The sequence below is a fragment of the Phyllosticta capitalensis genome (genome assembly GCF_038381095.1).
Source record: "Phyllosticta capitalensis strain CBS 128856 chromosome Unknown BKA78scaffold_3, whole genome shotgun sequence".
Lineage (NCBI taxonomy): Eukaryota > Fungi > Ascomycota > Dothideomycetes > Botryosphaeriales > Phyllostictaceae > Phyllosticta > Phyllosticta capitalensis.
Genome location: NW_027117441.1, coordinates 2,201,313 through 2,224,725, shown reverse-complemented (window position 1 = coordinate 2,224,725; position 23,413 = coordinate 2,201,313). Strand labels below are relative to the sequence as shown.

Below are 23,413 nucleotides of genomic sequence, written 5' to 3'. Positions count from 1 at the left end.
TTGGGGAGAAGAACAAGAGAGTAAAAGGACAAAATGGGAGGGACCCGTGACCGGCAAGGCAGATATAACGAGTTGCGGTGAGTTGGATGAAATTGAATCACACCAATCCGCAGGAGATGCTCTTGGTCATCCCTGCGGGCGGGCTACGCTCGGAGGGGAAAGGCGTATTGTCAAGTTGGAGTCGGTCGAGGGAGCAGCTGGACCAGGACCAGACCAGGACGTGGACGGGTAGCCCTGGAGGATTGGCGGGCATGGGCGGCGGGAGCCGTTCCCTGACGGGCAGAGACGACATGGTTGATGGTGCGACTCTAGGACGCACGGCAACTGGGATCGAGTCAGCGGCAGAGGCAGGGGTCTTTTCGCACGCCTCGTGGCTCGCACAGATGCAGGCGTTGCTTTTGACAGCGAAATTGGGGTGTTGGTCCATGAGCGGTGAAGAAGCAGGAAGCGCAGGAAGCGGTGGCAGGGAGAGGCCCCAGGACGCGGAGCACAGTGCTGGGAATGATGCGCAGCGACCAGTTGACGGCGGCGACGTGTTTGGCGACAACTTGTCGTGATGGGGACCCCTGCCGCATTGCGTGGGCGGTCATGTGCCGGCGGGTGACGAAGTTGAGGTCGGGGGAGAGAAATTCGAGAAGATGAGTCCAGAGGAACCGAGCGCGCGGGCCGACGCCGCTCACGTCAGGCAAGGCGCTTACCCATCAGCCCTGCCCGACTCATTGCCCGGACCTCGTCCTTAGCTCATCATCTCTTCTGTTAAACGTCCAATTTACCTCGCAGCCCTACTCCAGACACGGTCCTCCCAGCTACTGTACTCCTACGAACTCGTCCAGCTCGTGCAAGTCATCTCGTCCTGCATGCACAGACGCCGCCGCCGCCAGAGTAATGTCGTGCTCTCGGTCTGCATCCTCCACCTCCCTGCAATCTACGCTACGCCATCCATGGTCCAAGGGTCCAGGGCAAAGAGAGCATTCCCATTCCTACCGCCCCTGTGGGATTTTCAACTCTCTCGCCGAGGCTGCTGTCTACCCAGCGCTGGGTCCGTCGGCTTGTCAACGGTCCATCTAGCCGGAGCCGCCGAGCCAGCCACGACCCAAGTCAAGACTCTTGCCGCGTGGCCGCGCAAACCCGCCAAACGCCCTCTCGACGGACCTCGACATCTTTACGCCCGTTGGTGGTGCTCGCTGCAAATCATCATCCAGTCCGGCCAGCCAGCCAGCCGCACGGGAACCAATGGCTCCTTGCGCCCTGCTCCCTTGTAACAATGATTTCCTCCACCAGGAACCACAACAACAACCTCCGTCCAGGCCCTCTGCTCCAGTCGCAATACGCTTGCGCACCCACCACCCAGTGCTCGTGGTTCGGGTAGCCACTCAGACACATGTGGCTTCATTATCCTTCCTCCTCCCCGTTGCTTCTGATTGACTCAGGCTACGAACAGGCCACCAATTGACCAATTTCAATTGATGCAACTTACACAGTACCAAGCGCCACAATCTCTTGCTTTGGAGCCAATGCCAAATCCGCAACTAATGCCATCTTTCCCGACGGAGTGTCCCGCTCCGAGCACGAGATCGCTGGTCCGAAGCTGCTTAGCATTGTTTGTTTGCCATTACCTAGGCCCGTTCCCTGTTGATGATGCCATCGCCATATGAACCTGAGCCGGGTTCTGCTACTTCACGACCATCGGCTTTCTCGCGGAACACTTGGTTCGCCGGAGTCTGTCCTCCGTGCCCGCGGCTTGATCGCATCTTTGACGAAGCTTTCCCCAACGATATCCAACTAGCTTTGCGCACGCTCTCCCAACTCCTTCACCCTTGCCCAAGCGGGAAGCTCATGTCCGTGTGCGAAGCTCATGGTTCATCCCACCAAACCAAGTCATGCTAAGTCGAGCGTCTTCCATCTTTCTAGAATAACTCTGTGGATGGTTGGGGTCCATCAGGCCGTCCACGACCAAGTCATTGTCAGCACCCGCACCCGGGACGAGAGCCGGCCAACCCGTAGTATAGAGTTACCGACTCGGGTCGTCCGGTTGACTCTGCCGTCCTGTCAGCCCAGCGCATATTGCCCGTTGCACGTTTTGTCGCCGGCCTCCGCCGCCGCCGCCAGGAACCTGTCTTGTCCTTTACCCCTGAGCCCGGGCCTGAGACGCCCATACAAAGTCCGGGTCTGATCATCAACCTTGAAACCGTTGAGCCAATGCCGATGCCTATGACCCGCCTCTCTCTGGTCTTGTCTTCATCGCTACTTGTCGTCCAAAGTGTTGCCAAGTCGGCGCGCGGGCAATCAAGAGCCCCCGGATGCCTGCTTACCTACATTAGGAACCTATACAAACACGGCCTGCGAGCTCCGTCGACGTGCAGGTAACGGAGCAACCATCCAACGAGTGGTCGTGTGCGTCTGCCGAAGCGCACCACTCTGCTGGGACCGAGGTCAGCTGAGTTGAACTCGATGTGCGTCAAGCCGGACACGACGTGGCCGTCTGGCGTGGGGCATGTCGTGGGGCCATGTGCTTCAACTCGTGCAGGCGGCATGTAGGTGATGCGAGTCGCCTTTTTTTCCTTTTCTCACCAAAGCCTCTGATCCAAGCATTGCCATCCGGCTGACGCGGGAAAGATCTCTTGAGGGTGCAGTGCAGCGGTGAGCTGGCGTGCGTTGCCGAGAGCTCTTGCATGTGCGTGACATCTCAAAAACCACATCGCAACGCCGCGCTCTGGGATCCGATAGGTTGCGAAACTAAAGACGACACCACACCTTGCATGCGGAGACTCTTGCCTAGGCCGATCGTCGTATGATGGCGCAGCAAAAAAGATGCTGCCGCCTACCAGTTGTTTCAAGCGCCTGGGTCTCGTTTGCTTCTTTATGTATGTCGTCGCCTCACTCTGTCCAAGGCTACAAGGGCCCCACTTCCCTGCTCCGCGGTCTAGGTACACAAACGGCTGTCACGCATGCTTCAAATCTTTCATACAGCAACCTCGCCAGTCCACTTGAATCGGTTTGGCGTCACTCCCTTGACTCCCACACGCACCTTGAAGATGCTGCCATCGTACTTTAAGTTTTCGGGATACTTGTCGGGCTCCTCCTCTGCGGCGCTGGTGATGTACAAGTCTTCGCCTGCGAATGCCGGACACGTCGGGCATCTTGTCGGTATCCGAATCTCTGCTTCAACCTTTCCTTGCGGAGAGATGCGCAAGACCTTGCCGATTCCATGGATTGCGACCCACATGTACCCTTCCTCGTCCACTGCATGTCCATCGGGAACACCATTCTCGTCTTGGACGATGAAGAAGGGACGTTTGTTGGACATGTTGCCAGTGGCAGCGTCAAAGTCATACGCCCAGATAGTTTTGGTCGGGGAATCGGTAAAGAACATTGTGCGATTGTCCTTGGTCCAGCTGATCCCGTTTGGAATGTGTACGCCCTCGAGGACGCGGTGGAGCGTGCCATCGGGGTCGAGACGGAACAGGGTGCCAGTAGGCGTGGGCGCCTTTACCATGGGGTCGTTCATGGTACCTACCCAGAAGCGGCCTGCGGAGTCGATGGCGCCGTCATTGCCGCGATACCTATGCCGCAAGAGTGTTCCATGAGCTTGGCCAACATATGCCGCGTCGAGGGTCCTCACAGCTTCTCTTTGCCCGACTTGACCTCGTCGTCATTCCAGTACTTGTTGATGTACTTGTACGCCCCAGTTGTTCTGTGGAAGAAACCATAGCCATGTTTGCCGCCAAAAACAAAGTGGTCGTCGTTGCCTTCAATGTTTGCGGTGGTGCTAGTGAGCGTGTCAGCGCCGTGGCTCAGGAGCTAGAGATGGGCGCTCTCGGTACCCAATGGAGATGTCGAGCTCGGTCAAGACCTGGTGAGACTCGGGGCCTTGGTTCAGATCAACAACATGCACGCGCTGTTTGATGATGTCGACAAAGCGCAACGTGTTGGTCGACTGCTCCCAGTACGGGGCTTCGCCGAGGCCGCAGTCGAGCTTGATGTAGGGCTGCGGGAGGAGCCGCTGTCAGACTACTGTACTGGCACTTGCAGGGGTCGCCGACGTCGGATGGCCATGCCATGTAGGATGGATGCACGCACCTCGTCGATGGTGTAAACTTTGATTTCACTCATTTCTAGGAATGCGTATAGGTCAATTGCGAGGCGTAAGAGGGGAGGGGTGGAGAGCTCCAGTGCAATATGGAGAAGAGGGGTTGCCCAACTCGCCCTCCACTTTCGCGAATCATGCGCGAAAGCCCTCCAATCGCGACTGACTCGCAGCCAGTGACCTCATTCCGGGCCTCGACCTTCACCTCACCCCAGTTCAGGATTTTCCTACCACGCCGCCTCCGTGCATCTCCGTCTGACTTGGGCATCAATGCTGTTCACGATCTAACCTCAGTCTCTCATGCCGAGCGCAGGGTTCATTGACCGAGACCATTCTAGAGGTCGGGACGCGGTCTGGCGCTGTCGGATTTACCGCGCCGCAGCATCACCACATACACGGTTGACTGAATGGTCGGTCGTCGTCTCCTTGGCGCCCTGTGACGGGTTATGAGCTCGCAGAGCGCCAACTGCGTGTCGGACCCGGACAAGCAACTGTGCCGCAGCAAACGGACAACGGCCGGGTACCTTGCAGCTATGGGCCTTTCACTTCATCATGGGGTCCAAATGACATGCAGCGTCTCATCTTCTCATCACTCCGTCCCATGCAGCTGGGCGCTTGTGTATCACCTGTGTAACCCTACCCCATGCTGGCTGTATTGGCACTGCCACTGGTCCCGAGCATTGACTTGACCAGAAATCACTTCCGTTCGCCTTCGCTTTTCGTCGTGCTGTCGCAGCCTTCTCGTCATACCTACATGCACCGGCGACCTTTACTCTTTTCAAACATGTCGCCGGCCCACACGGCGCTATGGACGCTCGTCCGTGGCGTCCCAATGTTGCAAAAAGAACGCAATGTATTCTCCGACCACGTTGTCGCCCCCTACGTCACGCTAGGTTGGCACTGTATGGGCTGCCATATCATGCAGCCAGCACCAAGCGCAGCCTATGCCGACCCGCCAACCTGTGTGACGAAACGGTGCCTGCCGCAGCCACAGCCAGGCAATCGTCGCTGTCCACGCGCGTCCACGCACACCACCGGGCTCTTCCCTCGTTTTGGTACGCCATCGGGCGACACCAACCACCCGGTCCGCGCTTACGCGCTCCCCTTCTCCGCATGCCATAGGTCCCGGCCATGTGTCCAGCCCTACCTACCGTGCCCTCATGGTGTGCATGTGGGTATTGGGTAACCATGGGAGCCGAGGGCGTGGCTGGCCGCTGATGAGATGCTGGGTCACCGGGATTGGATTTGAAATGGTGCGTCTGCGTCGCATGCGCCTCTCAAATACATGCCTCTGCCAATATCAATGCCCGGATCAGTCTACCTCAATGAAGCACTTTGTATGACCGCATATCCACGCAATCTTTCTTCCCACCACATTCGCTTTTCTACAACCGTCAGGCCTCCCTTTTATTCCCACGACAAAGGTTCAATATAATGATCCACCCCTTGAGTCGTCGTTGCAGTATATTATGAGCACAGCCCCCTTCCTATTGCGTCGCCCCCGCCGTCACCTACCGGCGCAACCTCTATACAAAAAGGAAATGGAGAAATGAGAGAAAAAGCACTCAGTCAAGAATACCACGCTTCTGTCCCTTTTCGCGCAACGCCACAGTGGGTGACGGAAGAAATTGCTAATCTGAGAATCTCTGTCGCCAAGTCTCCACACGTAGAGACGAGGAGTCTTCAAGCGCTCAATGCCTCTAACATGGAGAGAATTTTTCTCTTAGTGAATGGGTACAAGGAGCCTCCAAACGCATGCGTCCAAGTGTGCAACGACTTGAACCAAAGCCTAGGTCGAATTTCTTTCGTCACCGACTGTGACCCAGCACCTGCGCTTACTATCTCTAGTCATCCGTTGCTCTCCTTTTAATTCTCTATAGTCGTCACACGGCATGCTGTTAATGAGTTTCTCCGGTTCACCACATGCTCGACTACGCGCCTGCCTTGTCTGGGTGGGTGGCGCTGCTTCGCAAACAAACCAACCTCTCAGGACGAGGCGTCTTTCGCCTTCCCGCCATACGCGCCGTCCGATCCAACTTGGGACATGCTCCGTCAGATCGTGATTGGCGTCTCGTCCCGGTTGCGTTTGTATCCGTCCTCCGATGAGCAGCTGAAGTGTTCAGACTGTCCGTCCTGATCGTACCGTCTTTCATTCTAATCTTTCCGTCCTTTCCTGTAGCATTACACCGATCGGGCTTGCTTGTACTCCCAAAGCTCTTCCTCGTCGAAATGAGCAAAGCATCGAAAATGCACAGGGAGTTGCCAAGGGACCAGGTGAGTGGAAGATCGGATTTTCAATGCCCTTGTCTAGGGACACCGAGTTCTCCTCCTCCCTTACCACGCCTACCTGCTGCTTTGGGCAACTTTGTCTCAAGGAGGGTCAAGTGTTATTATAGTCATGGGCCTAGAACTTTGGTATTCTTAGTTTTGCACAGAAGGGGCTTCAGTACTGCGAGACTTGAACAGGAAAGCGGATAGTTGATATTGACTTTGCGCTTGCAACTATATAGGTATATTTGGGTTTTGATAGCTGTATATTGGTCCAGTAGCTCTGGTTGACAGTTTTTCGACCACACCAAGGTCGCGCGAGCCGGAAAAGCTAATCCAGCCACGGCTCTTCCATATGTGAGTATACACAGTACAGTGAGAGAAGCTAGTATCAGACCAAAATCCGCAGTCCATCAAAAGTTATGCCATAATGATGCTGCTACATCACGTTGTCCAAACCCAAGGCGGACTGGAGGGCCTTGGACCAAAGGAGCTTGGGCCATCGATCAGCGCGACCTCGCTGCATCTGGCTTGCCCACCACCTCTCTCCACAACACCACGTCCAAGACGCGCACCGCATCTTCTTCCCATCCATCCATCGACTCATTGCTCCAATCCATTACGCACACGCGATTGTCTTCAAAACCACCCGTCTCTAAACGAAAATACGCGTCGGTGCCAGCCGCGATGCCGCCCAAGAAGCGCAAGGCTGCTGCCACCGCGCAGCCGGCTGCGACAACGTCGACACCGCGTTCGCGCCGCGGTGCTCCGGCTGATGAGAGGCCAGCCGCGTCGGCGACGCGTTCGACGCGCGGTACCGTCAATGCCGCCGAACCCGACGTCGAACTTCCTGTGAAGAAGAGGCCTGGCCGTCCCGCAAAATCTGCCTCCGCCGCTCCTGCTGCGCCAGCTCCTGCTACTTCCGGTCGACGCGGTCGCCCGCCCAAGAACAAACAAACAAACGACGCGAACAGTCCCGCGCAAGACGAAGTGCACGAGGAGCCGAAGCAAGAGGAGAAGACCACAACCGGCAGGGGACGGGGACGAGCCGCAAAGAAGGACGCTGACGAGCCAGCTGCCGCTCCTGCCCCAGAGCCTGCGCCCAAGAAGGGACGGCCAGGGCGCAAGCCGGCCGCAAAATCTGAGCCTGAAGCTGTTGAGGAGAAGACGAAGGACGCGCCGAAGAAGCGGGGTCGCAGGTCTACACTTATTCCAGAGCCGGTCGAGGAGACGCCAAAGGAAGAGGCGGCAGAGAAACGCGGACGTGGAAGACGCGCCACAGTCGGCGCGCACGTCGAAGAGAAGGCTCCTGAAGAGGCTGAGCAACCCAAAAGGCGTGGCAGGCCTCCGGTCAAGAACACCACCACTACCAAGGAAGTATCAGCTCCGCCTGCTCGTCGGGGTCGCGCGGCTGCTGCCCCAGTAGCAGAGAGTACTGCAGAGCCTGCTCCGAAGCGTCGTGGCAGAGGAGCCTCCAAGGCGGCGGAGCCAGAGCCGGTCGAACAGCCTAAGAAGCGCGGTCGTGCTGCCAAGGCGGCAGAACCAGAACCAGAAGTCGAGCAGCCCAAGCGACGCGGTCGTGCAGCAACCAAAACCAACGACGAAGAGCCTGCTGCTTCTGTGCCAAAGAAGCGCGGCAGGCCAGCTGCAGCAAAAGCGGAGCCAACTGTCACTGAAAAGCCACAAACCAAGAAGCGCGGCCGACCTGCACAAGAAAAGGCCGAAGAACCCTCTGAGCCACCAAAAAAGAGCCTCAAGACTGCGTCGGCGCCGATGAAGAAATCTACCCGTGCTGCTGATCCTACCGGCAAGAAAGGCACATCGACTGCGAAGCCAAATTCGGCGACAACGGCGGTAGAAGAGCCCAAGAAGCGTGGAAGGCCTGCAGCTCAGAAAACGGCTGCAACGGTGCCAACGACTAAGGCCAAGCCTGGACCCAAGACTACTGCTGCCGCACCTAAACGCCCTGGTCGCCCTCCAAAAGCAGTCCAAACTTCCGCTGCTGGTCCTGCCAAGGGTACCAAACGGAAGGCCGAGGCAGCAGCTGCCGACCAGCCTCAACCTAAACGTCGTGGACGTCCACCAGGAAGCACCAATAAAGTCAAAGAGGTTGCAACCAAAGACAAGAAGACGGCAGCGACGACGGCGAAATCCAACGCCGATGCAAAGGAGAAACCCTCGAAAGCCAAAGCGAACGCGAAACCGAAAGCGGAACCAAGCTCTGCCGACATTGAACGTGACCCAGACACTGGTATCGCACACTGGCTGATGAAGGCTGAGCCCGAGTCGCGCCTCGAGAATGGTGTTGATGTCAAATTTTCTATTGACGACCTTGAAGCCGCAACTGAGCCTGAGGCCTGGGACGGCGTTCGCAACCATGTTGCTAAGAAGAACATGATGTCGATGAAGAAGGGTGATTTGGCCTTCTTCTACCATTCCAACTGCAAAACGCCCGGCATTGCAGGCATCATGGAAATTGTCGAAGAGGCGGCGCCTGATGAGAGCGCCTTCGACTCCAAGCACCCGTACTATGACGCCAAGTCCAGTCGCGAGAAGCCCACCTGGCACTGCGTCAAGGTCGCCTTCCGCAGTAAATTTGAACACCCTGAGCGTCTAACTTTGACCGCTCTAAAGCCCTTGGCTGCCGACGGAGGACCCTTGGCGAACATGCAGCTTTTCAAGCAGAGCCGTCTTAGCGTCAGCAAGGTCAGCCTGAGCGAGTGGAGTTTTATCAAGTCGCATGCCGCCGGTGAAGCTGAAGATCTCGCCGCCGAGGAACCGGTCTTGATCGAGAAGGATGTCCCAGAAGCTCCAAATGGTGCTGCAGATGCTGAGGCTGGTGTTGAGCGCGCAGAGGAGGATGACGCCGAGAAAGATGATGGTGTCAGTGAGGCTAGCGAACCCACACAGCCCCAGGCGGATGATGACGAGCTTGGTTTGACCATTGGCACCCCAAAGGGTGCGGCGGCCCTGCTCGAGGCGTCCGAGGAACCAGAGGAGGATACCACCATCGCTGATGCTACGCTCGTCACGGCTCAAGAGGAGAGCTCCATTGTTCAGGAGAATGGCGTCACGACTACCACTGCTGTCACTCGGGAAACCGTGCTTGAAGCACCAGCGCCAGACGTAGTTGAAGCTGCTGAGGTTGGAAATGACCTCCCCTCCGACGACGATGCCGAGGAGCAGAAGTCGACGCCGTCTGTCGAGGATGATGGTCAAGCTCTCCCCTCAAAGCAGACGGATGGCGCCGAACAACAGACTGTCCCCTTCGAATCCTCGCCGCCGGCCGGCTCGGTTCGAAGCACCTCTCTTCAGCCCCGTGTTGAAGACGCTCCTAAAGGCGATGATGTTGACGCCCCGACCGCTGAGGAGACGCAGCCCATTGAAGAGCCCGCAGCGGCCTCCCTACCCAGCACTCAGGGCCTCGACGCAATGATCCAAAACGTGTCGTCCTCATTCGGCACCAGCAGCGGCGGCGTGCCCAACGACGAAAACGCGCCGCCCTCGTCGTTCGAAGCCCACAACAACCACGCCAACGCCGCCGCCGCCGACGACCTGGACGCCTCGGCCATGGACTTTGAAATGACGGGCGCTGCGCCCGACTTGTCGACTTCTGGCGCCGCGTACGACGAAGCCGCCCAGAAGCAAGTCTTGGGCGAGTTGGCGACGTCGTCGAACGCGGAGCAGCCGCAGCAGCAGCAGCAGGTGCCGAGGTTTACGGGGTTCGGGTTTGGCTTTGGTGGCAATGGGTTGTAGTGAGAAAATAGGAAGTCGCCCGGTAGATCAAATTGATGCAAATGGAATGAGAAAGACATGTGAGTGGATGGACGGAGACGGATGAATGGACGCGTCGGTCGAGGACAGCGACGCGCTGCGGGTCGTCAATGTACTTGGTGGCGCGTATCTAACAAAGGGCGTTGTGGTGTGCCTTATTTGTTTTATTGTTCATGATTTATGGAGTTCCGTTTTTCAATGTTTCGGCTTGGCATTGCTCTCGTGTGCTTTTTTCTGTATGCTCGCCGTTGCATGTCTCTGTCGACCAGGTCCTGTCCATTGCTGAGTTGTCACCTCAAAAGGCCGCGCCGTGCTGGACATGATGGGCAGAGTTAAATGGCATCAGGCAGAACGAGGGAGAGACAAGACGTCTTGCAAAGTCATTCAGAACGCCCCCAAAAACAACAACAAAACGGAAGCAAAATTGGCAGGAATAAGGTCAGGCCTGGGACTCGAGCGAGGGAATGGCATGGCGGGAGTTTGGGAATTCGTTTTGATGTAGGGCAAATGGCTAGGCTAATACATGTTTTGTGGATCACCTCGATGTCGAACAGTGAGCATGCGGACATCGAGACGGAGAGTAGAGAGAGGGGGTGGACATCTGACTCTTGTCCTTCTACTCCATCGAATCTCCTTTTTACGCCCTCTCGTTCCTTTTCCCCCTCCAACCACATCATAGATAATCATGCTCACCCGCCTCATCATCATCATCATCGTCCCATGTATATCCATCATCTTGCACATCCCAGCCCGCCCAGGTCGGCTCCAGCCCGCCTTGCTGCCGATACTGCATCCAATTCAACCGGCTGTATCTGTCTGCGAGAGGTTCCTCTTCGACGACTTTGTTGGTAGCCTTTTTCTTTTTGGTCTTTTTTGTAGCGCTCTTCTTGCCATTATTGCTCTGAGCACCAGTCGGTGGAGCAGCTGCGTGAGCAAAGGATGCGAAACCAAGGGGCAGGAATATTGGGCCGATGCAGACGACGACGAGGATTGATTGCTTGAGGACGTTGTAGAGGAGGGAAAGCGGCGAGTCCTCGTACACTGCGGTGAGTGCAGTTAAGATTGCGTCGTCGGGTGACATTTTTGGTGGGTGGTGGGTTTGTTTGTGTGACTGAGGGGTGGACGGTGGATAGTTTTGTGATTTCTGGACAAACGATCGGGAGGAGGTGCTGGGTGGGGGAGCTTAAAAGGAAGGAAGATTCTGCATCAGTGGAGAGGGTTGAGGTAGGAAGTAGCGCTCGGACAGTTGTCTCACAGAAGTGGAAAATGGGATTCAATGGAAAAACTCGAGACTGTCTCGCGGAGAAACTTGTTGGGAAGCATGAACGTTTTCATTGTGGATTTGTCCATCCCCAAGTCCAAATGGCAAAAATATCCCGAGTGATTGCATCCAGCACAACCACTACTCAAGGTCATTCCTCCCACCTTCACCTACCTACTTGAGCAACAAAACATCCCCTTTAGTATTTCTTCTTGCTAACACCTCCAGCAAAAGTCGGCTCCAGGCCACCCTGCTGCTGATACGCCATGATGATCAATCGATTTAAAAAGGCAGCGTAGGTGTGCGAACTGCAGTCGACGTCGTCATTGTCTCCATAGGAGGAGAATCCGCGAGAACCGGCGGGAGAAGGTGGAGACGACGACGACGCGTAACCCTTCTTTGAGGTTTGGCTCTTAGCGGGCATTATGTATGGAGAGAAGGCGGTGGATTTTGAGGGGCTGGGAAGTGTACCTGCACTCGTGTTGCTGTGGTCGTGAGACGCGCCGGAATAGTGGACTGGATGATGTGATATGGGAGGAAGAGGGGGAAGTCTGCAGTCAGTGTATTTATCGAAAGTGAGCCTTCAACGTACAAAAACAATGCCGAGTGAGCGCGCAGAGCTTGAGGTCGATTTTCAGTCCTCAGAAATAAAGACTTCAACAAAGGCTGTATAGTGTATTCACAAAGACATTGTCCTACGCACTGTCTTTGTCACTTCGCTGCTTTGTCCGCACGTGAGATACTTTGAATGGGTCCAAGTTGTGTGAATTGGGAACGAGTAGACTTGTAAGAATGATTTCTATTCAGTGCGGCGATTGACTGACGCGTATGGTAAATGTTGGCGAACCTGGGAACGCGAGTTGCTGTCTCCTGATAGGGAATCAGGTCCATGGGCACTTTCCTGACTGAATGCGCAGCACTACTTGCCAGATTTCGACCGAATACTCGACGTGAACACACATCACCGTGCCCTTCAAAATCCATCGCAATCCACCAATGTCCAAATGTTCCCTAGGAAAGGTCCAGTGCGGCCACCGACCTATTCTTCCCAACATCTTCCATCTTCACTACGACCAACATCTGCCATCTGAATAAGAGCTCTTCGCTCTTCCAGGATGTTTCAGATAATAGGCATGACGGTGGCCAGGGGCCCTGAAGCCACTATCGCGGCCGCTGCCGAGGACGGGCGAGACGGGACGCGAGATGTTGCGCGGTGTCGAGAGGATGATTTCTCTGTTTTCGTCGTAGTTGTCGCGTCCTCGGCGCTTCTTTGGTGGGAGGGACGGCGCGGTCTTGTCGTTGTTTTCTATCTTGATGCCATCGTTCTTGAGCGTGGTGGTAGCTTTGGTGGATGCAGACGGTTTGTTGAAGTTGGGGGATTTGCTGTCTCTGAGGGTGCATCTAGACTTGGGTCGTGGAATGAAGCAGTTGGAGCCAGGCTCTGGTTTGATTCTGGCCATCTTTGGGAAAGAGAGGCAGAGGCAGGAATGTTGCTTTGGCAGAGTTTGAACGGGAGGGGATTTGAAGCTGTTTGTAGGAGTTGGATAATGTATCACAGAGCTGGAGACCTGGTTATATAAGCGGGTCAAATAGCATGCTGAAGGAGAGGATAGAAAAATGAAGCCCGGAGGTGACTCTACTTCTCAGTTGTTGCTCGTCAATTCTGTTTCATATCGGAAATGACGGGTTATTGAAACTTTGGATTCTCTAGGAAATGCGAGAACGCTCTAGATATCTGCACAAATAGCCTGGGTGACTCTGGATTAGGGTACACGGGAGCAGATGGCAGGCCGGTGGACGGATGAATGCAGCTGTCTTCCCAATTCAACTTCCCCAACTTTCTACCTTTATTTACTCTACAAGCAGGCTCTGCAGTCTCGCCTCCGTCGAAAGGACCTGAACATATTAGCACTCGACATTTTCGTCGATGGGGAAGGATACTCACATCGAGCGCTTGCCTGACCTCCAAAACCCTCCTGGCGTCACTAAGCCAGTCCCTGGCCAAAACCTTGGCCCAACCGTTGAGTCCGTTCATCTCTCTTGCGGCGGCGTCAATGTTGCCCTCCTCGAGAAGCATCTCTGTCCGCGTGAGGACGCTCTCGACATCGTTGCCAACGGGTAGACCCTGTCCGTCAGGGCCCTTCTTGAACATGACCTTGCTCAGCACCAGGCTAGCAGCGTGGGAAGCCACACCAGCATCTTCAGGCAGCAGGGCGGCCTTGCGTACCTCGGCGGCAACGCGGCGGAAGCGGTCGACGAGCTGGCTAGGCGTGGGAACACCCTTCTGGTAAGCAGTAGGGTTGATGGATGCAATCACGGCGTTGACAACCGGGTCGTCGGCCGCAACCTCCTTGATGGCGGCGAGCTCCTCGACGAAGGGACGAGGGCGGTCGGTCTTCTCGACCGCAGCGCGAGCCGCCTCAACAGCCACGATCATGTGTTGCGTGCGCAGGTTGGTGTCAATGACAGAGTTCCACTCAGCGGTAAGACGCTCCAACTCGGCAACGGAGTCCGAGAGCTCGTTCAGCTTAGCCAAACGACCCTCGCGCTCCTTCTCGACGTGCTCGCGGACGGAGCTAGCGAATTGACGCTGAAGCGCAATCGATTGCTCAAGGAGCTCGTTCTTGCGCTGTTGCTCGTAAAGCTCACGGGCAGCCTGGAGTTCGGCGTTCAACCTGGTCTGGTAGCTCTGGGAGAGCTTCTCACGCTCAGCCTCGAACTCCTCCTTCCAACGAGCCTCCTGGTCGTGCATCTCGGCCTCGATGCGCTTGACGAGCTGCTTGGCGCCATCGTCAAACTCCATGTGCAAGTTGCGAATCTTGTCCTCGGCCTGCTTCTCCGAGACAGCCTTGAGCGTCTCAATCTCGCCAATGACCTTGTTGAGCTGCGCCTTGGCTTTCTCGATGGCGCTGTTGTACTTGCCGCCAGTGTTGTCGGCTCCGATCACAGTGATGATGTCGTTGACGATTTCAACAACGTCCTGAACGACAGGCTCAGCAGCTTGCTTGAGCTCCACCTTGTCGATGGGGGTAACAGCAGGCACAGCAGGGGCGCTCTCCTTCTTCTCCTTCTTCTCCTCCTTCTTCGCAGGAGCAGCCTTCTTCTCCTCTGCCTTTGCGGATTTCGAGGGCTCCTTGGCGGCGCTTTTCTTCTTCTCCTCCTCCTCGCCAGCGACCTTCCAGCTCAGACCACTCTTGCTCGGAATGGTGACCTTGTTCTCGCCCCGTACCTGCTGGTGCAGTCTGTTGGCGCCCGCGGTTCCGCCGGGGAAACGCTTGCGGAACTGGCGCTCCTCGAAGTATCCCACAGCATCCTCGCCGAACGGAACGTACTCGGTGAAGAAGTCGTGGAAGTTGTCAGACGTGAGGGCGTAGTAGACACCGCCACCGTATCCCAGAGCAGAAAGGAGGAGCAGGGTGGTGAGGAAACGGCGGAAACGGCTCTTCTTAGGCGGCGGCGGTGGAGGTGCTGTCGCCGCAGTGCCAGTACCAGTTGGTACTCCCGTTCCACTGCCGTTGGTACCAGGAGCCGGGGGAGTCAATGGTACGTCATTGGGGTTGATGGTTGGGTGTGCGGGAGTGACCGACGGAGCAGCAGATTGTTGCGCGTGGACGCTTTCGGAGCCGGGGAGAACAGTCTGGTCAGGCGTCTTCTTATCGGCGAAAGAGCGCTGTTGTCGCGTGAGAGAGGTCAGCATCATCGATGGATTTCTTTCAATGCTGGATGGAGGCGTACCTGGCCGAAGCCAGCAGCTCCAACTCGCGGCGCAGCGAGCCATTGGGATCCACTTCTCCGTGCGACAGCACCGGCAGCCAAGTGCCTTGACTTTGAGAGGGGGATGCGCAGCATGGCGGGCTGCTAAAGGAGAGGAGGAGCTTCTGATGGGGTGCTGGAGAGTGTTGCGGTGATGAGCGAAGTTGATTTTCGGCCGCGAGCTTGCGCCGCGGACGCGGACACGGCGGACTCGGGCTTGGCCGCTGTCGGCGCCACACTTGCAGACGGACGTCAAGGGTGTGCCACACCAGAAACGAAACAAACGGGGAAACATGTCACATGTGATTGATGGAGACTAGGTCCCAGTTTCAAAATTACATTCAAAAATCTGTTGGTATCCCAAAACCTCAGGACTGCTCCCATTAAACTCCTAGAGGTAGTACTCTTGAGCAACGCCAGATGAAACCAGTCAAACACTACTCTATCCTCTTTTTACCCTCTTCCAAGTAGCCCAGGCCCATGTGGCTCTTGCCTCTCTCGTGCTTCGCAACGATGGGTCCGAGGAGTGGATCTTTTTGAACCTTGGTCATCGCATCTTGATAACCATCGACAGCCCATGGAGGGGTGTTGAGCTTCGGCCAGTTGACCTTGATACTGTTAGCAGAGGCTTCAGACGTATTGCGTAATGAGTTACTCACATAGAGAGTGCCATGGGCCTGAACAAAGCGGAAGCAGAATAGGGAAACGACCAAAGCAGTAATAACCAGGATCCTCAATGGCCAGACAGCAGCATCAGGGGCGCGTCTGGTAAACGAAGCTACAAAGATGAAGAAGAGACAGCCAGCCAACACGTATGGCACAGCCTGGATAGCAGTGGGCCTCCGGTCTATGAAGAGCATGCTGTTACCAATGTTGGAGTGAGAAGGGAGATAGGTGCCAAGGAACAGATCGAAGGCATCCTGTCTAGGTCCGTCTAGGAAGTTGTTGCGAACGTAGCGCGTGCACGAATTGTTGAGGTCTTGGAGCATTCCCATCTTCGTGCGCTCGCCAGTACGGGTGAAATCTGTCTTGAGAGCGCCAGTGCCAGAGTATGATTTGGAAACAACATCGGCGTTGTCAGCCCAGATGTTGCGAAACAGATTCTCAAATTCAACGTCGTCTTGCGCATTCTCGCCCTCGCGCAGCATACCGAGGTCGATGAGCATCCGGCTCAGGATGTAGCGACCAAGCATGCTCTGAACGACGTTTGTACGGTCCAGACAATCCATGCTACAGCAGTCAGTGATGGTCAAGAGACGGTAAAGTTATTTAAAGCTCACCAATTCGTCCGGACGACGCAAGTTTGCCGGCTCCGCACTTCCATCCGGCCTAGAGGATCCCCGGGCATGTCAACACCCCTGAAGTAACCACCAGCTCGGAGTCCACCCTCAAGTTCTTGCAATAGCAAGGCGGCGCGGTGCCAGCGCAAGCCCTTGGTCTCATTGTGAAAGTCAAAGTAGATGTAGTGTAGTCGACTGAAGCGGTCTGTCTGCTTTTGCGGCTCGATGACGGTGAACTTTTCACTCGTGACGCGGTCTCTCTCCGTCATCTCGGCAGGCTGAGAAACCAGAAGCTGCACCATTTTTTCATAGGCGTCCTTGACAGCCTTTTCACGGCCCTTTTGGTTCACCAGATTCACCAGATAATTGTCACCGTACAGGCGGATCTGCTCGTCAAAATGTCTCTGGGCGGCTGGGATGGCGCTTTCCACCCCACGGATCTGGAGCTTCGGCGTGTATTTGAGTTCGTTGATTTCTGCCCAGTACACGGGTACACTTCCTCTTGTCTGGACATAGGACAGAACCTGCGTCTCCTTGCCAACTTTGCTTTCCGTCTGATAACCAGAATTCGCGGCGAACCCACCAAGTCCACTCGAGGCGTCATCGTTGAGTATGACAACTTCTTCCGTCTCATTGAAGTTGGAAACATTTCCATTTTCGTCAACTCCGCGAGAAAAGTATCGAGTTCCGGCTCTGTGCCTCGAGCGGCGCGTGATCAGGACAAATGTCAAGGGGTTGCCTTTGATTGACGTGTTTTTGATTTCGAGCATGCCAAACATGACTGGCAAGATGAAGGGATCAACATCCTTTTGTGGGCCTGTTGCGGCGCGGAAGCCAGAGGCGTTGGTGCCGCCATTGCGGAAGTCGATAAGGTCGGATTGTATGAAGCGGTTCCAGAAGAAACGGTCGTCGGCGCGCTTCCACAATGGCTGGGTGTAGTCGCTTTCGGCTTGTCTTTGAAAGCTGTTGGTGATGTCGAGCGAGTAGCAAAAGTACATGGGGCCCGTCTTCAAGAGCGTCTTGAGGTAGGACAGGTAGGTATCCTCGTCATGGTCGTGCAGCGGGCGCTCGCGCAGGGGAAGGAATTCGGTCGCGGCGACTTTGTAAACCATGTGGCCCTTGAGCCTACCGACTGGCTGGGCCTTGGTGATGACGATTATGTACTTGTCTGCGCCATTCTACGTGAGCCATGTCCTCGAACAATTTCTCGGAGCTTAGTGTGTACCTAAGCGCAACTTGATCATTCCGAGCACGCCGGCGATGCTGGAAACGCGCTGGCCTCCGAGAAGCTTGCCATCATTGAGACGCAAGTCGCCGGAAGGACGGTCAACAACCAGAGTGGGCGCGGAAGGCGAAGAGGGCGAGGAGAAGGCGTAGTATGAGGGCGAAGCGTGGACATTGATGTCCCGGAAGGGAAGGATAGCAGCCATGACGGGCTGAGGTGGTGGAGGACTATGCAATCATGCAGGTCCGGAGCAGAACGAGGGGCAGAGGGGCCGGAGGAGGAGTTGATAAAAAGGGTCCAACAGACTCAGTGCAGGCCGCTCGAGGGGGTGATTGCGTCGTCGATGCTTCGTGGCTTGAAATGCCGACTGGACGGGCTCAGACGGGCAGGCACGGGCACGGGCACCTTGCTTCGCGCTCCAGCTCCAGGCTCGCTGACTTGGGCTGACTTCGCAAGCCCACCCTGCCAAGCCAAACCTCATTGACCGCAGCTCCACGCCGTCACCCAACTCCAACTTCTGAGATACCACCCATCCTCCACCCGCCACCACCTCGATCCGCCATCCTCCGCATCTCCACTCCGCTTACCGCAAACGCCTGCCGTCCTCTGCATCTCCTCTATCCTCACTGCGACCGCCCGCACCATCATGTCCGCCAGAGTCCAGCCAGGCGGCCGTCCAGGCGGCTCGCGCTTCGCACAGTTTAAGCTAGTTCTCTTGGGTGAGCTTTCTTTCCTGTCTGCCATGTTGCGGAGAGCGTGCTAATGTTTCGCAAAGGCGAGTCTGCGGTCGGAAAGGTTTGCTGAGCCCCTCGCTACGCTATCACATGCAGATACTGACGGTCAACCAAAGAGCTCGCTCGTGCTTCGATTCGTAAAGGTGCGTCTCCTGGCGTTGCTACGAATGCCTTGGGCCCGTTGGCTGACGCTTTTATCGCAGGACCAATTTGACGACTACAGAGAGTCGACGATCGGTGCCGCTTTCCTCACACAGACCATCGCCCTCGACGAGACCACCACCGTCAAGTTCGAGATATGGGACACCGCAGGCCAGGAGCGCTACAAGTCGCTGGCACCCATGTACTACCGCAACGCCAACTGCGCCGTTGTCGTCTACGATATTACGCAAGCCGTGAGTAACACCCCGCCCTCCCCGCTCGAGAGGAATCCTCGAAAATGACCGCATATGAATAGTCGTCGCTGGACAAAGCGAAAGCTTGGGTCAAGGAACTGCAACGCCAAGCAAATGAGAACATCATCATCGCCCTCGCGGGCAACAAGCTCGACCTCGTCACCGAGAACCCAGACAAGCGCGCAATACCCGCCGCCGACGCCGAGCAGTACGCCAGGGAAGCCGGCCTCCTCTTCTTCGAGACGTCGGCCAAGAGCGCCGAGAACGTGCGCGAGCTCTTCACGGCCATTGCGAAGAAGCTCCCGCTTGACCAGGCCGGTCCCAGGAGCATCAGGTCTGGCCCGCGCCCCGGAGTGGACCTGCGGCCAGAGGCGACAAGCGGCCAGGGCGCCGCGGGCTGCAACTGCTAGAGATGTCGGATCACCGTCATCTTGTTCAACCACATCAAATCTTCCGCTATTCCCCCTTTTGCTACATGTCACGCCGGTTCCAGAGAGGTTGAAAGGTTCCGGTCCCGAGCGCAGCAGGGCCGGTTCAGGGGGGAGTCGGCTGGAAACCTTCATGCGCAACGATGTCCTCCCAGCATGTTGCAGCAGCTTCATTGGTGCCCCGGAGCGGCTCCATTCGCGACTGCTGCAACTTCACTATCAGTCACACTTGGTCGTTGGGGTTTTTAGGGCGTGGTGGTTTTCTTTTCATCTGCGAATGTCGTTTTCCTATCCGATCCAATACATTAATGATTCCGATTGTACGATCGTTATGAGAGGAGAAGTACAACACACTATGATCTTGAATATGGCACCTTGGCGGAGAAATAAATTGCTTATATGTGAATAGTTTCATCAAATGTTTCGATTAAAGTCTTGAACTAGTGGCTGTGCCAAATCTGCTTTGTGATACTGGATTGTCGCAGCTCACACTTTAGAATCTTCCTTCTAAGACCTTCTATCAGAGATATGGAAGGGCTGCCTTCGAAAGGAGCTCTCCTGTTGAAATCAATCCCTCGCCCTTGCGTCGCCTCCACCTCATCTCTCCTATTTCGCATCCAAGACTTCCAGCGCCCCTCCCACCAAATGCAAGCTCCCCGTAATAAACACCTTGACCTCCTCCCCATCCCGCTGCTCCGCGACTGCCCTCGCAAAGTTGACAGCCTCCTCAATCGACCTCACAACCTGGACGTCAGCTTGCGGATCCATGTCCTTCCACGTCTGCGCCAAGCCGTTCTGGACGGCCAGCTTCTCGACGTCGTCGGCGTTGGTGTTGATGCTGACGAGGTCGGGCTTGTAGCCCGTGTCGCGGAAGGTCAGGTTGGTGCTGAAGACGACGTGGGTGAAGGGTGTGGGCGAGTCGGAGTTCAGGCCGACGCGCAGCGCCGAGTGGAGGGCCCGCGCGAGGGCCGAGGCGTCGCGTGTTTGTTGGTTGAAGATGAGGATGCGTGGGGTCTTGTCGCTGGTGGTGGTGGTTGTGGGGGAAGCGGCAGAGATCTCTTCTGCAAACCACCGCGCTGCCACTTCGATGCTGTCGAGAGTGTGTGCGCCGTCCAGGTGCCACGCGATGCCCGGCTCGCGCCGAATCTCGCAGCGGCCGGGCCAGCGGACGCGCTCCAGGCCGCGGCGGAAGGGCTCAGGGAGAGGCTGCTCGTGGATGCGTGCCGGATGAGGCACGGAGTCGTCGCCCAATGCGCGAAGATGGGCGGCGGCTGCTGCTACAGCTACTTTGGCGTTTGTCTTTTGGAAGTGTCCGGAGAGCCCTAGGCGGATCGTGTCCAGGTCTGGATGGGAAGACGAGCAGACGTGCAGTTCAAGGCCCTTGTCGGCAGCACGCTGGCGCAGTACTGTCAATGCCTCTTCTGGTTGCGGTGCGGAGAGCGCGACGCTGCCCGGCTTGAATATACCCGCCTTGTGCCATGCGATTTCCGGCAATGTTCCTCCCAGCATGGCGACGTGGTCGATGCCGAGACTGGTGACGGCGGCAACGGTAGGAGCTTGGAGAATGTTTGTGCTGTCATACTCTCCCCCCACACCGCATTCGATGATTGCCGTGTCTACCCCTTCACGGAGATATGCGTGGAGAGCCATGATGGTCAGGAACCGAAAGTAGACCGGCTTGGTGCCTGGGGCACTCGGATCCTGGCCTTCTTTGCGCGCCGCCTCTTCCAGCCTGTCCCATATTTCAAAGAAGTATGTCGCAAACTTTTCCTCGCTCAAGGGCTCGTTGTTGATCTGAATGCGTTCTCGGACAGACTTCAAGTGCGGCGAGGTATACAATCCGATTTTCGAGGGCCGGCCCGTCTTTTGATACTCGGCGAGGATGAAGGAGACGAATGCGCTCGTGGACCCCTTGCCCTTGGTACCCGCAATGTGGATTGGCTTCAAAGAGTTGAAGTCGGAGGGCTTTTTGCAGCAGGAGCGGTGTCAGTTCATCTGAAACCTCCGGCTCGATGGAGGGAGCCGCACACCTCGTATCCTGCCTTGCGGAACCATTCAATCATTTCTGGAATGGCCTGCGCATTCATGCTGCGGCCAGATTTGCGAATCGCATCGACAATGGAGAAGTTGCTTTGCAGCGTATTGAGCGCCGTAACGGCGGCCTGGTGGAAATTCCCATCTTAGCCATGCGATTGGATTCGAGACGGCCTCGAACAACGTACATTGTAGTCGCGGGTCATTCTGGAGGATGTGTGAAAGAGGCGGAGGTTATAGGGCGCGATCCTGGCCCATAACCGACCTGAGGTTATGAGCATGAGGTTGTTGTAGAGATGGTGGACAGTCGGAGGTCCCGCCGAAAAGTACGCACTGCAGCGCGGCCGGCGGCATGCAAGCAAGGGTCAACATGGAGTCATGACTCGCATGACGATTCAACTGCAGGGCACAAGGGCTGGGACTGCGGACTCGGTTAGCTGCTGGCTGGCAGGGACAACCTAATTTTGATATCCAGAGCGGCTGATATAATTGTCGGATGCGTTTCCTATTCTTTCTCGACCCCGCAAGCAGAAAAGCTTCCAGCACCAAGATTACCAATGCTAGATGACCAATGTTGCGTCGCGATACCGCCTGTCTCGGTCGTGCTGGGCTTTCCTTGATCGGCTCCTTCGCGTAGACATTCCCTGATTCTCATCTTATCATGATCAGGGATTCGCGAAATCTGTGGTATCTTGTCCTTATCGGTTGGAAAGTGACCACGAGCTTTTGCGCAGCAATTTGTCAAAAGATGTCGGTATTTTATACGTATACCGAGCAAGCCGAATATGGATAAAGTTTGCTCAGACACAACGTTGCCCAATCATGACGTCTCCGCGAATGGTTCTACGCAAAAAAAAAAAAAAAAAAAGAAAGAAAGCCCCCGGCGAAGAAGCAGCCCTGTCGCCAAAGGCGTATAGCTAACGGTGTGTGAGGTGGAGTGTTCAACAGCGAATGGATGGGGAGCGCTCGTTCTCTCTATGTTCATTGGTGTAAGGAGGAGTCAAGTTTCCAAGGTTTCAGCTTACCTCTGCACCCTCTGATGCGAAAGCCATGAAATTTGAATGACAAATATTTGGGTATTCGCGATGCTGACGCTGATGCTGTGTGAAAGATGTCGAAAATCTACGCGGACCGAGGCTTCGGCCACAGGGCAAACATCTTGACGCCATATAAGCCTTTCGGCATGCCTCTTTGCACCTCGCTCCAGACCAGATCTAATCCGCTTTCCTCGAAGAGTTTGCGGAACTTTTCTTCAGTCCTCGTCACGCTGGAATCCTCCTCGTCGAAGAGATCCCGGCCGTGCGGATCTGAGCTCATATTTTCCTTGACCACAATTAGGCCTCCTTCGGCCAGATATTGGCAGCACCGCACAAAATATTCGACGAGCTGCGCGTCCGTCAAGTGTCCGAGACACCACTGGTTCCAGATCAAGTCGTACTTATAAGATGCTGTTGAGGTCCAACTCTCCAGTCCCGAATTGTAGATTGTGCCAACGCGGCCTTGCTCAACGAGGTCCTTGCAAGCCTCAGCCTGGAGCTCGTCCGTAAACTTCTTGACTGGCTCCACGATATCGATCACTTGCGCGACCTTCTGGAGGAAACCAGCTGTAACACGTCCGATGCCGGCACCACAATCGACGGCGTGCGGAACCAACTCGCTAGTCTGACGGCCTGTCAAACGTCGTACTTTGGCGTAAAAGTTGGACGAGCCCTGCAGCTCTATGCGCGAGACCTGGGGAAATCCACCCAGCATTCCGTTGACGGTCGGCTGGATCGTGTTCCAGTAGTCGATGGCAGCCGCGTGATTGATAGACGCGTCGGGCGCGTCTTCGTCGACATCGGACATGTTGATTGCCTGGCGCGAATGATCCGGGGAAGTGAATTGACGAACGCCGCGGAGAACTCGGGGACGCAACGGTTGTTGGTTGATTGATTGGCAGCGCAGGAGTTTTGTTCAGGGAATTTGTTGTGCGGACTGACGGACATGCGTAGCGGGCGATGGAGCCCAAGCGGAAGAGTGGCCGGAGCACGACGTCAACCTGGACCCTAGCTGCTCCGCCAACGCCAAAGCCCAAAACGGCAAGTCTACCCGCCGCGGGGGACGAGGGGAAGCTCTTATCAAAAGCTCATCCCGACGTTGACTTTTCCGCCGTTGGCGATGCTCGACAGCGTAAG

At 56.1% G+C, this 23,413-nt stretch overlaps 10 protein-coding genes across 10 annotated transcripts; 3 read left to right on the top strand and 7 right to left on the bottom strand.

The window, feature by feature from the left end:
* The first annotated feature begins 788 nt into the window (after positions 1–788).
* On the top strand, positions 789–1,558 carry BKA78DRAFT_104019 (uncharacterized protein). Its single transcript, XM_066882127.1, has one exon. It carries the CDS (start codon positions 858–860, stop codon positions 1,260–1,262), a length of 405 nt encoding a protein of 134 aa, XP_066746837.1. The 5' UTR covers positions 789–857; the 3' UTR covers positions 1,263–1,558.
* A 1,190-nt stretch (positions 1,559–2,748) lies between these two features.
* BKA78DRAFT_104016 (uncharacterized protein) lies at positions 2,749–4,250 on the bottom strand. Its single transcript, XM_066882126.1, has 4 exons — positions 4,081–4,250; positions 3,825–3,988; positions 3,623–3,769; positions 2,749–3,563 (listed from the first exon to the last, which is right to left on the bottom strand). Exons 1-4 carry the CDS (start codon positions 4,111–4,113, stop codon positions 2,963–2,965), a joined length of 945 nt encoding a protein of 314 aa, XP_066746836.1. The 5' UTR covers positions 4,114–4,250; the 3' UTR covers positions 2,749–2,962.
* A 4,364-nt stretch (positions 4,251–8,614) lies between these two features.
* BKA78DRAFT_236163 (EVE domain-containing protein) lies at positions 8,615–9,088 on the top strand (the record flags this gene model as incomplete). The annotated part of the gene is made up of 1 exon (XM_066883847.1): positions 8,615–9,088. A coding segment is annotated over one exon (474 nt), but the record flags the coding sequence as incomplete, so codon positions are not given.
* A 1,714-nt stretch (positions 9,089–10,802) lies between these two features.
* On the bottom strand, positions 10,803–11,210 carry BKA78DRAFT_293917 (uncharacterized protein; the record flags this gene model as incomplete). The annotated part of the gene is made up of 1 exon (XM_066886268.1): positions 10,803–11,210. The coding sequence occupies one exon, from the start codon at positions 11,208–11,210 to the stop codon at positions 10,803–10,805; it is 408 nt and encodes a 135-aa protein (XP_066746834.1).
* Positions 11,211–11,589: 379 nt separating this feature from the next.
* Positions 11,590–12,850, bottom strand: BKA78DRAFT_351230 (uncharacterized protein; the record flags this gene model as incomplete). Its single annotated transcript, XM_066891127.1, has 2 exons — positions 11,590–11,906; positions 12,469–12,850. 2 exons carry the CDS (start codon positions 12,848–12,850, stop codon positions 11,590–11,592), a joined length of 699 nt encoding a protein of 232 aa, XP_066746833.1.
* A 255-nt stretch (positions 12,851–13,105) lies between these two features.
* BKA78DRAFT_103994 (mitochondrial inner membrane protein Mitofilin) lies at positions 13,106–15,312 on the bottom strand. The gene is made up of 3 exons (XM_066882125.1): positions 15,126–15,312; positions 13,336–15,060; positions 13,106–13,286 (listed from the first exon to the last, which is right to left on the bottom strand). Exons 1-3 carry the CDS (start codon positions 15,237–15,239, stop codon positions 13,242–13,244), a joined length of 1,884 nt encoding a protein of 627 aa, XP_066746832.1. The 5' UTR covers positions 15,240–15,312; the 3' UTR covers positions 13,106–13,241.
* Positions 15,313–15,429: 117 nt separating this feature from the next.
* BKA78DRAFT_309687 (SacI homology domain-containing protein) lies at positions 15,430–18,031 on the bottom strand. Its single transcript, XM_066888055.1, has 4 exons — positions 17,649–18,031; positions 16,424–17,591; positions 15,803–16,373; positions 15,430–15,751 (listed from the first exon to the last, which is right to left on the bottom strand). The coding sequence occupies exons 1-4, from the start codon at positions 17,851–17,853 to the stop codon at positions 15,581–15,583; spliced, it is 2,115 nt and encodes a 704-aa protein (XP_066746831.1). The 5' UTR covers positions 17,854–18,031; the 3' UTR covers positions 15,430–15,580.
* A 39-nt stretch (positions 18,032–18,070) lies between these two features.
* BKA78DRAFT_309684 (ras family-domain-containing protein) lies at positions 18,071–19,615 on the top strand. The gene is made up of 5 exons (XM_066888054.1): positions 18,071–18,367; positions 18,424–18,443; positions 18,499–18,525; positions 18,586–18,777; positions 18,840–19,615. Exons 1-5 carry the CDS (start codon positions 18,295–18,297, stop codon positions 19,185–19,187), a joined length of 660 nt encoding a protein of 219 aa, XP_066746830.1. The 5' UTR covers positions 18,071–18,294; the 3' UTR covers positions 19,188–19,615.
* Positions 19,616–19,811: 196 nt separating this feature from the next.
* Positions 19,812–21,445, bottom strand: BKA78DRAFT_351226 (putative tetrahydrofolylpolyglutamate synthase; the record flags this gene model as incomplete). Its single annotated transcript, XM_066891126.1, has 3 exons — positions 19,812–21,170; positions 21,236–21,367; positions 21,428–21,445. The coding sequence occupies 3 exons, from the start codon at positions 21,443–21,445 to the stop codon at positions 19,812–19,814; spliced, it is 1,509 nt and encodes a 502-aa protein (XP_066746829.1).
* A 688-nt stretch (positions 21,446–22,133) lies between these two features.
* Positions 22,134–23,219, bottom strand: BKA78DRAFT_309679 (alpha-N-methyltransferase NTM1). The gene has a single exon (XM_066888053.1). It carries the CDS (start codon positions 23,082–23,084, stop codon positions 22,362–22,364), a length of 723 nt encoding a protein of 240 aa, XP_066746828.1. The 5' UTR covers positions 23,085–23,219; the 3' UTR covers positions 22,134–22,361.
* Positions 23,220–23,413: the final 194 nt, after the last annotated feature.